The following is a 13,070-nucleotide window of genomic DNA, read 5'->3' as shown; positions in this document are numbered from 1 at the left end:
AAGTGATGTGCTTCCAAAATACAATGATGGGAAGGCACAGGATAGAAAGGCTCATTCCAAAAGGGAGAAATAGGCAAGGAAAAACCGGTGCTGAATCTTAAGCAAGCCCAAAACCTGCAAGGCAAACTTCATCAGCCCGCAAGGCTCCGAACAATCCTCTTTGGATCTGCTCTCTGGGCCCCTTGGAGGCATCACCCCATCACCCTAGATGGTGGACTCACCCCCTTGTATCTGTGAGGGCCCCACCCCATGGCTCTGCAGGGGACTTCCCCCTAGGGAAATGACATTCTGGTCATGGAAGCTGAGGAGGAAACAGCCTTACCCCCACACCCATGATGGGAGGGGCACCCCGATGATCTCTGAGTCGTCTTTGAGGTCATTCTCTTTTCTTGAAGGATAAGGCTTGACTGAAGCTAAAGAGTTCTACTGTCTCATCCCAGAAGTCAGACAGCCTTCTTTCATCCTATCCCACCTTCTCTGTTCTCTTTAATTCAAATGAACAGTGTTTCTGCTAGCACAACCCCATCTCTGTTCCTGGATTCTGCTGAGATGGCTGCCTAAACCCATGAGTAATCTTGATACAGAGTGACTGTCCAGCCATACTCATTGTTCTCTTCAGAACATGTTTTCTCATTTTTTGTAATATGGATAGGCTGAGAATTTCCCAAATCTTTAAGTTTTAGGGTTTTTTTTCTTTTAACTTTTGCTTAGGTTCAGGGGTACATGTACAGGTTTGTTACACAGGTAAACTCGTGACACAGGGGTTTAATTTACAGATTATTTCATCATGCAGACATGAAACATAGTATCCAACAAGTATTTTTTCTCATCCTCTACCTCCTCCCACCCTCCACCGTCAAGTAGCCCCCCAGTGTCTGTTGTCCCCCTCTTTGGGTCCATGTGTTCTTGTTATTTAGCTCCCACTTTTAAGTGAGAACATGTGGTATTTGGTTCTCTGTTCCTGTGTTAGTTTTGCTAAGGATAATGGCCTCCAGCTCCATCCAGGTCCCTGCAAAGGACATGATCTCATTCTTTTTCATGGCTGCATAGTATCCCATGGTGTATATAGACCACACTTTCTTTATCCAGTCTATGTTTCTTTTTTGCTCAACAATTCCTTCAATGTATCTCTCTCCTCTCACATTTAACAATAAGCAGTAAAAACTCAGGCCATACCTTCAACGTTTTGATTAGAAATCTCCTCTGCTAAATATCCAAGGTTGTAACTCCCAATTTCTTCCTTCCACGAGACACTAGAGCACAATCCAGCCAAGTTCTCTGGCACTTTATAATAAGGATAGCCTTTGTCCAATAACCTGTTCCGTATTTCCTTCTGAGACCTTACCAGAAGCTCCTTTCACATTCATGTTTGTGTCAACATCCTGTTTATATTTATATATCCTCTAAGACAGCAGAACATTTCTCTACAGCTCTACTGACTCCTTTCAAAGGCTTCCCTGGAATTACCTTTAACATCCATACTTCTACCAACAGTCCCTTAAGGCAGTCTAGGTTTCTTCCAGCTGCAAGTGAAACTCTTCCAGCCTATATGCAGTTCCAAGGCCACCTGTACATTTTTAGGTGTTTGCTAGAGTAGCACTCCACTTGCAGTACCAAAATCTGTACTCGTCTTCCAGTCTGCTTGTAACAAAACACCATAGACTGGGTAACTTACACAGCAGAAATTAATTTTCTCACAGTTCTGCAGGCTGGAAGTCTGAGATCAAGGTGTCAGCTGGTTGGCGACGAGGCCTCTTTTCCTGACTTGCAGATGGTTCTTCTGTGTCCTCACATGGCCTTTCCTCCCTGAACACACGCTTCTGGCTTCTCCTCCTCTTCTTGTGAGGACAACAGTCCTATGGGATCAGGGCCCACCCTTATGGCCTCACTTAACCTTAGTCACCTCCTTAAAAGACCTTCCTTCAAATACAGTCACACTGGGATTATGACTTCAACATATGAAGTTGGGGGAAATACAATTCAGCCCATAACAGTGTTCAACTAAAAGTGTGTGTGTGTCTGTGTGTCTGTGTATGTGTGTGCCTTGTGTGCATGCATGTGTGTATGCATGTGAGTGCATGTCTGTATCTGCATCTGCATGTGTATGTCTGCGTCTGCATCTGTGTGCATGTGTGTCTGCGTGTGTGCGCATGTGTGTACATGTGTGCATGTGTGTGCGCACGTGTGTGCGTGTGCATGTGTCCATGTATGTGAGTGTGTGTGTTTTATGAATAGGGGATGGTGTAGAACTGTCAGGTCAGAGCCAAGAGATGGGCACTGAGGCTGACAGCACAGAGGCACGCAGGGCTGTGACAGTATCAGCCTCGGTGGAGAGCGGGGGCCAGAAGCCCTAAGGAGTTGGACTGAGAAAAGAACATGAGATAAGGAAGTAGAAATAGTGAGGATAGAACAGGAAACTTGACCCCTCAAGTCCTTCCAGCTCAACCTGAAAACTGCTTCTCCCCTCACACCTCCCTTGGCCAACACCACATGCTTAGAGGCAGGCTTCAGCAGACTCTGAAGAAACTGGGATGGAGGAGTTCTGGCCTCTGAAACACAGAGTGGATGGCTAGTGTGAGGCTCGGGCGGGAAAAGACAGGAACGGGTCAAACTGCACACTGAATAGCCTTCTGTCCTGCAACCCCCGCGGGCTCCTCCCAAAGCTAACCAGAAGTGGAGGCTCCACTCCATCAGCCGAGGGCAGGAGGGGTCCATCTTGGACAAATCAGATGTTCTCAAGTGTCCCCCAAGACCACCAACTCACCAGCAGACCCACCTCCAGTAAAGTCAATCCATCCACAGCACAGCCTAGTAGGGCGCCGTGCAGGAAGGGAACGCGCCCCGAGAGCTCCGCTGCTCACAAGGGAACAGATGTCACCAGGAGGCAGGGGCAGCCACGGACACTTGACAATGTCTTCACTTAACCGCGTATCGCTGCATCGCTAGGGCGAAGAGAGCAAGGAGGACTGTGAAGAGCGAAGCCTGAGCTGCCATGTGGTGAGTCCGGAGATCATAGCTCATTGATAAGGGCTAATTACAACAGCATATTATTAGGAACATAAAGATAAATACGAAGAAAAAAGCCTAAAAGAGTTGCAAGTGGTTGATTGTGAGGCATGGCACCAGAGGCTGGGACACGTGGCACAGGGCATGGGAATCCCCTGGCACGGGCGGAGGCTGCTTTAGGAATCCTGAAAATCAGCACCTCTCCTTCCGCAGGAGCTCCAGAACCAACGGGGAGCCAGGCAGACACGCAGCTGGCTGGGGGAGAGGATGGGGAAGCAGCAGCGATGGGCCTCTGAGGCTGAGCCCCAGGCCCAAACACGAGCCAGCCCCCAGGCCTCCCCTCACCGGCCCCTGCAGGATTCACAGCACGGGGATACCAACAAGAATGCGTGCTTCCTGTTGGAGACTGGCTCCCAGGGGGGAAAAGGAGGGCAGGGTGGAGGCACGTCGACTCCAGCCTCATCTCAACTCATCATTAAGATAATCTATCGTCCCTTCGGAGAGGAGCAGACCAGCATGGCCCAAGCCCGGGAAAGGCCCCAGATACCCCCACAGGTAGTGCCAGGAGTGGAGAAGTACTGTTTCCCCCAACACATACAGCTTACTTTCTAAACTATGTGTCTGTGTTTCTTTGCTTAAAATAAATATTGGCTTAAAAATGACTGAAAGCAGGAAGCGGTTCAGCCCGCCTGCTTGCCCTGCTGCTCCGCCTCTGGCCTCTGAGCAGCTGGGGAGACACAAGGAGAAGAGCCCGGGATTCACCTGCAAGAAACACATGCAGTGGCACCCGAGGGGTGGGGCTGGGGCGCCATTGAGTCCAAGCACCATCAGGCATGCCATGGCCCTGGCCCAGACCCCACCTCCAGGGAGACCAATCTTGTGCCACTCGTGGTTGTTCAACTCTTTTCTGAATGGTTCTGAGACTTAGCATGCCAGGTAGTGGGGAAGATTCAGACTTTGAAATCAATGAGTTTCTGTCCCTGACACGCAAAATCAGGGGACAAACCTATGTCATAGGGACCTGGTGATCAATGGGAAGATGTAAAATGGTACCTGGCCCACGGTGGCCTGTGCGGGGGCATATACAGCTCTGCACCCTCTCCCTACTCTCACATTCACAGAGACAGACATCCACAGCACCGAAAACTGAGATTGATGAGCAATTAATGCGAAAACCTTGGAGGAATCTCCACTAATTAAAAAGCAAATGGAGTTGTAAAAGAAAAAAAAAATCCCTACCCAGACCCCAGGCTTCAGATTATTACAGACTCAGGTTATTGCATGGCACAAAGGCAGCCTGATAATGCAGATGACATCTTCGGTAAAATAGGAAGCGCAGCGTGCCTCCCAGGCCACGCACCAGGAGACACCCAGCACCCGCGCCGCGTTGTCCTCTGTCCCTGCTCCCATACACTGAGCCTCGATGGGACCCTGCAGACACGCAGATGGGTCTGGTCTGATGCCTCTGGTCCTGGGGCAGCTTCTAACGTTAGCAGCAACCACTGAAGCGAGCCTTTGCTGGGGCGGTCCCCGGGCCTGGAGAGGCTCCCCTGGAATGCTCAGATTTCAAGCAGATTTCAGCTGCATATTAAATATAACCTTCTAAAAATAAAGATGGCCACCCGTGAAGATGCTGCCTCACAACTAACTAGTCCCTTCTCAAAAACATCGCAGGATGAATCCTGAGTTGGCTGAGAGAGAGGCAAAGATGTCCTGAGGTTGGTCCCCATGAGGAGACTCCATACTCTGTGTCTGCAGATCAGGAATCTCCTCTTGTCATAACATCCCACATCTGGGGTTGTCTTTTTCCTCAATAAGGCCTACATTTTATCCCTGGAGGCCACCTCCAGCATGAGTAACATTCACCTGAGCTCTTGGTCCAGCCACCAGTAACACTTCTCTTGTGCCTGAGAGGTGAGCAGAACAGGCCCAAGCACCCAGACCTTCCCGCAGGTCCCCAGCACCCAGCCCCAAGGGGAGAGCGGAACTGGGTCTGCCCCGTTCTGAGAATGAGGTGGGCGAGACTGGCTCACAGGGTGAAGTGTGAGGTGTCTCCACGTATCCACGGTGCTGTCGGGTCAGAGAAGGAGAAGCATTTTCCTGCGGAGCCCAGATGAGTAGAACTAGGAATGGAGGTGGAAAGTGCAACAAGCCAATTTGGGAGTCAACAAAAGTAGCCTTTGAGCACATGAAGGCCATTCAGTCACAGGAGAGTCACCATGAGGGATGCTGAGCTCCCAGTGGTGATTTATGAGCCTCGAGTGACCATAGTGAGGGGGGACCGGCCAGCAGGATGGAGCCCAGACCTCAAAGTCACCACTCTGGGGCCCTCTAATCCCCATTTCGATTATTCTTTCCCCTCTCATTCCAATCCCTTCTTGTAACAAAGATTGCTCCAAGAGGAGTACCTGTAATGCTCTTTGAACAGACCATCTGCACATTTTAATAAGTTCTCAGTGGAACATTTACTGATGGACCCCTAAATGAATTAGAGGGGGCAGAAGTCCTTAGAAGTCCTGGGTTTCCTAACATTGTATGGAGCCCTTACTCTTTTCTCAGGGTGAGATCGATGATGGGGCCTGCCCTGTAGTTTCAACAAGGCCCCTCAGTAAATCTGACCTGAATTCAAACCAGTGGTGCAGGAGGACCCCCTTAAAGCACATAAAAGTGCTGCCTGACGGCGAGTCACCCACCAGTCAGAAGCCCCAGATTTCAATGCCACCTCCCATCTCCTATTAACCAGCTGTGCACCATTCACCAAGTTACTTTGCCCCTCTGTTTGTTTCCTCTTCTGCAACATCAGGCAGACCAGAGGGAGACAGGATGCAGGGTATTTCAGGAGCTCCCATGTGACCATGATGGGCTTGTATCAAGCGCTGGCCTGGAATCAGGGCTGCTGTTCCTCCTCTCCTTCCAGCCCTGCTGCCTACAGACAGCCGCGCCCACGCTTCTCCTGTGGAGATTGCCACATCCTGGCCCCCTTTCCCCGGTTGCCATGGAAAGATGAGAGCGGAAAGACAAGCTCAGCACGCAGGCGGATTCACGGCTCAGTCCCTGCAGAGAACTCCAGAGTCCCTGGGATGAACCTGTCAGTGCTGCAGGCTCTGCGGCTCATTAGCAGAGAGAGCAGCAGGCAGGGCTTCCTACAACTTCTCAGCACATGCCTGGCCCTCCCTCCTCACTCGGAGGTCTCCTGGATACCCTGGGTGGGCTTGCAATCATCACATGTTCCATTTTTCTATGTAAGCCTCCCTGCAGATGATCCCAGGCTACGGTTGACGTGAGACACCGCTAGACAAGCTGGCTCAGCTCTGGGGAGTGACACAAGGGGACCTCTCCAATCCCTTAGGTACCAGCCAAGGAGAAGAAAGGGAACTGACCTCTATCTGGGCTTCATATATGCCAGACGCGGTCCCAAATACTTTGCACATGTGATCTCATCAAACCCAAGCAACAGTCCTGAGAATGAGCGTGGCATTATCCCCACTTTGTGGAAAAACAAATTAAGGTCTGATAACCAAGAAACAGGCCTGTGGTCAGACAGCTAGGAATATTCCTAGCCCAACTCCGTTTGTTTAGAAATGCAATTCCAAGATTGCACTCTTACCCCAAGTTCAAGCTTTCAATGTTGAAGTACTGCCTCTCCAAACCTTTAGTATGTAGTGGGCTGGACTATGGTCCCGAATTAGCAGACCCTAAGCCCTGGAAACTGTGAAAAAGGTCTCTGCAGAAGAGACAAGGAAAGATTATTGTGGATTATCTGAGTGGGCCCTAAATCTCATCAGGAGTATCCTTAGAAAAGAGGGCAGAGAGAGATTCGACACCCAGGGAAGGCCATGTGGCCACAGAGGAGAGATTAGAGTCATGTGGCACCAAGGACACCAGGAGCCCCCAGAAGCTAGAAGAGGCAGGAAGGTCTCTTTCCTAGAGCCTTCCGGGAGAGCACAGCTCAGCAGGTTCTCTGGATTTTGCCCCCTGAAACTGATTTTGGACTTTCAGCCTCCATTACTGTAAAGAACAAATTTTGACTATTTTAAGCCATCAAGTCTGTGGACATCTGTTATGGCATCCATAGGACATGGAGCCCAGGATGAGGGCTCTGAGAAGTAGTGTGGGGCATCCATGGGTGCTTGTCACCACTCCCCAAATTATGCTTATCCTCTATGCATTCTAACAACACCCTAAGCAATGGCACCCATGTTTCTCCAGGTTAGTATTGTTCTTCTGAGCTCCAGATGCAAACATCCCAAGGCCAACCTTCTATTCCCATGAAGACATCTCAGGAAGCTCACGCATTATACAAAGAGGAGTCCTTCACTTCCCCCACACCTCAAAAACCACACGACTGCCTTGGGTTTCTCCATTTATCAAGTGGTGGGAGCCATTCTTAATTCCTCCACTCCCCTCACGCCCAGTAGGGCTTCCAGGAACAGGTTATGATGATCCCCCTCTTCTCCCCACTGTGGTCCAGCCACGGTCATCTCTGAGTGGGTCATGGCAGCATCCTAATAACACCCCCAGCACCATTTCTGGCTGCAGCATTCACACAGCAGCAGGAAGGATCATCCCAAAGCAGATCTGAGTATGCCACTCCTGTCACTCAAAATAATACCCACATTCTTTACCAGGGACAGAGACCCTGCCTGGTCCTGCCTGAGCCAGTCTCCCATGCCCCGTGACCAGTACCTGCTCCCTGGTCTCAAAGTCCTCAGGCTCTTCAGGGCTCCAGGCTTGCTCCATTTCTCCCTCAACTGAGATGCTTTTTCCCAGATCTCCAAGTCCAGCCCCTTCTCAGCAGCCCAGGTCTCTGCCTGCACAGAGGTTTTCCCTGTATGTGCCACTCCAGAGGCCTGTTCACCCCGCCACCACTCCCCAAACCCACCCTTGTTTTTTCATTTTTGTTAACAATGGCCTCAATCAGTTAGTATGCACTATTCATTTATTTACACTAACTCCCATGCCTGGCTTGAATTTGCCCCCCAAAAGTTCTTGTGTTACAAATTCAATCCCAATGCAACTTTGTTGGGAGGTGATTGGGTTGTGAGGTCAGGTTAGTTATTGTGACAGTGGGTTGTTACAAAGTGAGTCTGGCACCTGGTGCTCTTCTTAGTCTCTGCCCTTCCACCTTCCACCATGGGATGATCCAGATGCCAGTGCCATGCCCTTGGACTTCCCAGCCTCTTCAACTGCAAGAAGTAAATGTATCTTCTTCATCAACTGCCTAGTTTGTGGTATTATGTTTTAGCAGAAAATAGACTAAGACGTCCCACTAGAATGCAAAACCCAGGCATGCTTGCTGTTCTCATGGCTGTTGTCTTAGCAATGCTGGATACAGCACCCAGCACTCAGTAGGAACCCAATGAATGTTTGTTAAATGAATAACTGTCAGACAAACTGTAAATTGGACAGGACAGGTATTATTATGATACCTATCGTTAAATAAGGGAGCCAAAGCCCAGAGTAGTTAAGTGCCTTGTCTGACATCACATAGCCCATAAATAGAAGAACAGAAAAGGTGAAGTGAGGTATTAGATACGAGGGAGTTGCACATGGTAAGGTGCCACGAGAGATGGGATGATTGTAGATCTTCTTCTCTTGATAGCCAGCCAAAATCAGGAACAGGAAGATACAGAAGACAGTGACAGGGAGCAGTCAGGCGAGGAAAGCAAAGCTCTAATTTGGCGATGGAAAATCCGCTGGGCAAAGCCTCACAGTCAGCAGTCTGGGAGGACACAGAGCTGAGGCAGGGTCAGGCAAGAGTCACAAGAATAAGAGCACTGGCTGAGAAGGCAGGTGGCTAATGAGAGGAGTGGGGAGACCTGAGGGTGGAGCCAGCCGCACAGGTTTCGGCCAGTCTGAGTGCTGGAGAGCGGGCTGAGGGTCGAAAGGACTCAGCAGGCTGCCGCCAACCCCCCAGTGATGTGAGCAGAGCACGGGGAGGAGCCCAGAGGGAGGGGGGACTCCAGCATCACCTCCCACACAGACTGTGCATTAGGAATTCTGTGAGATACTGTGGCCAGATGATCCCAGGGCACATGGCTCTCAGAGGTCAGACAATCCTGCTGCCTTGTGTTATAGATCACAGCACCCAGCTTTGCAACCCCAACTCCTTGCACAACATGGCAAATATTATTTTTCTCAATAAAAGATTTCTGGATGAATGATGATGAGGCCCATCAAGGTGAGTCAGTGCTCTAATTATCCATTGCTGAATAACAAACCACCCTGAAAAAAGCAGAGAGAAACAACCACCAATGTATTAAGCTTGTGGATCCCATAGGTCAAGGATTTGGACTGGGTACAACAGTGGTTGTCAGACTCTATTCCTCAATGTCCAAAACTCTCATAAGAACTCAGATGACCAGAACCTGGAATTTTCTGGTGTTTCTTGACTCCTATCTAGTGGCTGAGCCAAGATGACTCAAGAGTGAGGTTCCATGAGCCTGTTGACCATGTCTGTCCATGTTGCCTTTCTCTGTTCCCAGCCTTCTCCCAACACAGCAGCTGAGTCCAAGGAGAGAAGGTTCCTCAAGTGGAATCTGACCATACCCAGAGCCTGAGCACAGGACACAGCCCTTTATGACCCAGCTCAGAAAGTCACCTGGTATCACCTACCCATCCTCTGTTGGTTGAAGTGGCCATTGGCCCACTGGATGCAAGTCAAGTGGCCACAGACCCCCACCCCTGGAAGAACCCACGGCCAACAGTTTTAAACTGCCATTGTCAGGAACTTGAGGTTCCCGATGCCTATCTTAGTCTGTTTTCTGTTGTATAATGGAATATCTGACACCAGGTAGTTTGTAAAGAAAAGGAAGTTATTTCTTACAGTGCTGGAAGCTGGAAATCCAACGTCCAGGGGCCACATCTGGTGAGGCCCTTCCTGCTGGTGGGGACTTTCTACAGAGTCCCGAGGGGGTGCAGGGCTTCATATGGTCAGGGGGCTCATGAGAGAGAGGCAACCTGGCTTTTACTAACAACCCATTCTCGTGATAAGTAACCCCACCCCTCTCTAACCCATCAATCCAGTAATCCGGTAATCAATGGATGGGTTAATCCATTCATGAGAGCAGAATCCTCATGACCTCATCACCTCCCAAAGATCCCGCCTCCCAACACTGCTCACATTGGGGACCAAATTTCCAACACAAATGAACTTTTGGGGACACATTCAAACTATAGAAATGGCCGTATTCACCATCTCCGTTTGCCATACCCAATGACCACAGACTAGGGGGCTTAAAGAATCAGAACTTACCTGCTCGCAGTTTCAGAGGCTGGAAGTTGGCATCGAGTATCAGCAGAGTTGATTCCTTCTGAGGCCTCTCTCCTCACCTTCCAGATGCCATCTTCTCAGGGATCCTCAGGTGGTCGTCCCTCTGTGTGGCTGTGTCCTAATCTCCTCTTAGGAGGACACCAGTCACACTGGGTCAAGGGCCACCCTAATGACCTCATTTTACCTTAATCACCTCTTTAAAATCCCTAGATCCACACAATTCAGCCTGATGAGGTGACCTGATACTCAGGTGAGGTCCTTCCTGGCTCTCAGGCTGCTCTGCTGTTTTCACGAGGGCAGAAGCTGATCCCAAAGTCCCTGCCCCTGACTCCACAGAGATGACCGTGGCTGGAAAGGCTGGGAAAGGTCCAGGAGTTACAGACGTCCACCTGATTTCAAAGTACATCGTAAAAGTAAACTGTCCTCCCAAATGGAACACAGGAACATGCTGGCTCCTGCCAAGAGCTCGCCCCATTTGATCAGAGCTGCAGTCTCTCCCGTGATATCCTGGCGTCCTCCGTGGAAGTGCAGATTCTGGGCAGGACTAAATCTGTTCCTTCTTTCTTCTCTCCTTTCCTCTACTGAATGCATGCAGCCATTACAACAGTTTCTATCTCAATATACACATATTTTTAGGGCAGAAAGATAGTAGTGGGATCCCATATTGGCAGGAACTATCAGGGAAGCAACAGGATGTAAATTCCATCATCCTCACCTGGTGTCCTTTGCTTTTCCAACCCGTTTGTCACTTAAACTGCTCCACACCTTCCCCAGTGTCCCAAAGCCACACATGATAGGCTGCAAATCAGCACACAGCCCCGGGAAAATCTTTGGCCCATGAGCGTGAAATTTTTTAAAATATACATCCCCACTATCTTGAAGTGCAGGCTCCTTCTAACAGACAGAAAAGCAGCCTGGGTTTCTTTTTTTTAATCCATGGGCACATGGCAGATTCCCATTCTGCCCACATCTGAGAACAAGAGCTTTGGGCAGCCGGTCTCCACCATGTGCGGCTGGCAGGGGCTGGGCAGGAGGCGGGAGGCAGGAGCCAGGCCCAGCGTGGATGTCAGTCCCCAGAGCTTACGCTTATGGAGAGGCAGATTCTGCTCCGTAGCAGGGGAGCTACAGACATGGCCCCTAGTCCCACACCTGTCCGGGTCACGAGCCTCCTCTGTGAGGCCTAGGCATTCCCCTTCACAGCTCTCCATTCCAAAGGGCATCAACAACCCTGGCCTGTGGAAATCAATCCTGTTCTTAGAATCTCCATCATTTATGGAATCCATCGTTGCTTGCAGGAATTACAGTGGTCATTCTTAAAATGTCAGTTTAAAGCTCTAAAATTATTATCTGCTAAATTCAGACACAATTCCGACGAGGAATTAATTTCTCACTCAGAACGCCCTCAGCTGCAGCGGGGAGAGGATGCAGCAGCCCGACCAGCTCCTGCAGCTGTGCTGCATTCATGGGAGTTGCTAATGGGAGCAGGGGCTGGGCCTGTGTCTGTCTTTCCTTATCATATTACTCTCATTTCAGTTTTAAAAGATGCCCCCACCAATGTACATTGCATATCAATGATGAGATGACTTAATTTTTTGGACATACTGAAAAGAAGACTGGATGGGGGTGCCAGGCTCACGCCCTCACTCAGTGAACCCCAGGCCGTGGAAGGGCAGTTGCTTTCTTGGCCTTGGGGAGGTGGGTGGCCATTGAGCAATGAGGCTGCCCAGAAGGGCACAGGCCCTGGAGGGGACCCGTGCTGGCACAGCAGGCTGGCCTGCCTAGGGGGGCTCTGGACACCAGCTGCCCTCCCTTCTGCCTGCTGCGCCCCCAGGCAGAACATCCAGAAGAAGCCCTCAAACCAGCTAGTGTAGATGGACATTGATAAGGGAGACTGGGCTACCAAACGGGTAGAGACATTGTGGCCAGCACTCCTGGGGAGGGAGACAGAATGGCAGCAAGAATTGGCTTGGGGTTCTTCCTGGCAGCAGTGGCTCCAACAGGGATGGCTAAGGGTGGCCTGGGTGTTCGGAGCCCTCAGAGACAGAGGCAAAGCCCAGTTCTCCCTTGTCACTTCCTTGGGAAGGGGAAACTGGGGTGCAAGACCTCTCAGTCCACAGAAGTCAGCATTCGGAAGATACCAGCCAGCCAGAGAAGACGCCACCGGAAGCAGAAGTCCAAACACACAAGCCAGCGGCAGGTGCCCACGTTAGAGAACCCAGTCAGGTGGTTCATGTCCCTCAGGAGAATCTGGTCACAGCCTTCACTGCTCTTTCCTCCTCTCTGCCTCTGTTTTTCTCTCTCCCCCTTCGGTCTTCCTCCTCTTCCTCTTAAATACAAAAAAAAAAAAAAAAAAAATGTGTGGTCTGGCAGGGGTGGGTAGGGCACATGCAGGGTCCGTCCCACCCCAGCCCACCCCATTTCACCCTTGCAGCCACATGGGCCTCTGTGGGTCCTGGAAATGGGGTGCTGTTTGTACAAGGCCCTTGGAGGCGGGCCCTCTGTGAGTCACTGTTACTGCTCCTGATAAACCAATTGACTCAAATCTGTCCTGTGGCTCTCAGTTCCATGACCCTGGCTCAGAGCCTGGCACGACCTCCATGGCCCACAGAACCCACGTGTATCCTTCCTAGAACAGTGAGGGTAGCACCTCCATGTGACCATGTGATCACTGGCCACTCCCCACATGCACTGATCATGTCCATCACCACAAGGGCCACACCTGAGAGGATCCAGGACCACTGCTTGATGCTAAGCAGACGCTGTTGACAAATGACCCAATAAGGACACAATG

At 50.5% G+C, this 13,070-nt stretch overlaps 1 protein-coding gene across 8 annotated transcripts in view; it reads right to left on the bottom strand.

Annotated features, from left to right (window-relative positions):
* The window catches only part of LOC112438915 (uncharacterized), a 258,190-nt gene that overhangs the window by 125,419 nt on the left and 119,701 nt on the right, over positions 1–13,070 (bottom strand). For 5 of the 8 annotated variants that reach the window (XR_008624440.2, XR_008624438.2, XR_008624441.2 and 2 more), the window contains 2 exons: positions 10,262–12,605; positions 7,913–9,231 (listed from right to left, as the gene is read on the bottom strand). Coding sequence is in view for 1 of the 8 variants with exons in the window: in XM_034952521.3 (XP_034808412.1) it covers positions 11,209–11,512 (304 nt within the window). In the remaining 7 variants the exon portion in view is untranslated. Of the gene's footprint in view, positions 1–7,911; positions 9,232–10,261; positions 12,606–13,070 lie in introns of those variants that run through there. The other 3 variants (XR_008624439.2, XR_008624443.2, XM_034952521.3) reach the window with 3 other exon arrangements.

Source organism: Pan paniscus, chromosome 12, assembly GCF_029289425.2.
Source record: "Pan paniscus chromosome 12, NHGRI_mPanPan1-v2.0_pri, whole genome shotgun sequence".
NCBI lineage: Eukaryota > Metazoa > Chordata > Mammalia > Primates > Hominidae > Pan > Pan paniscus.
This window is presented reverse-complemented; position numbering and strand designations above follow the sequence as displayed.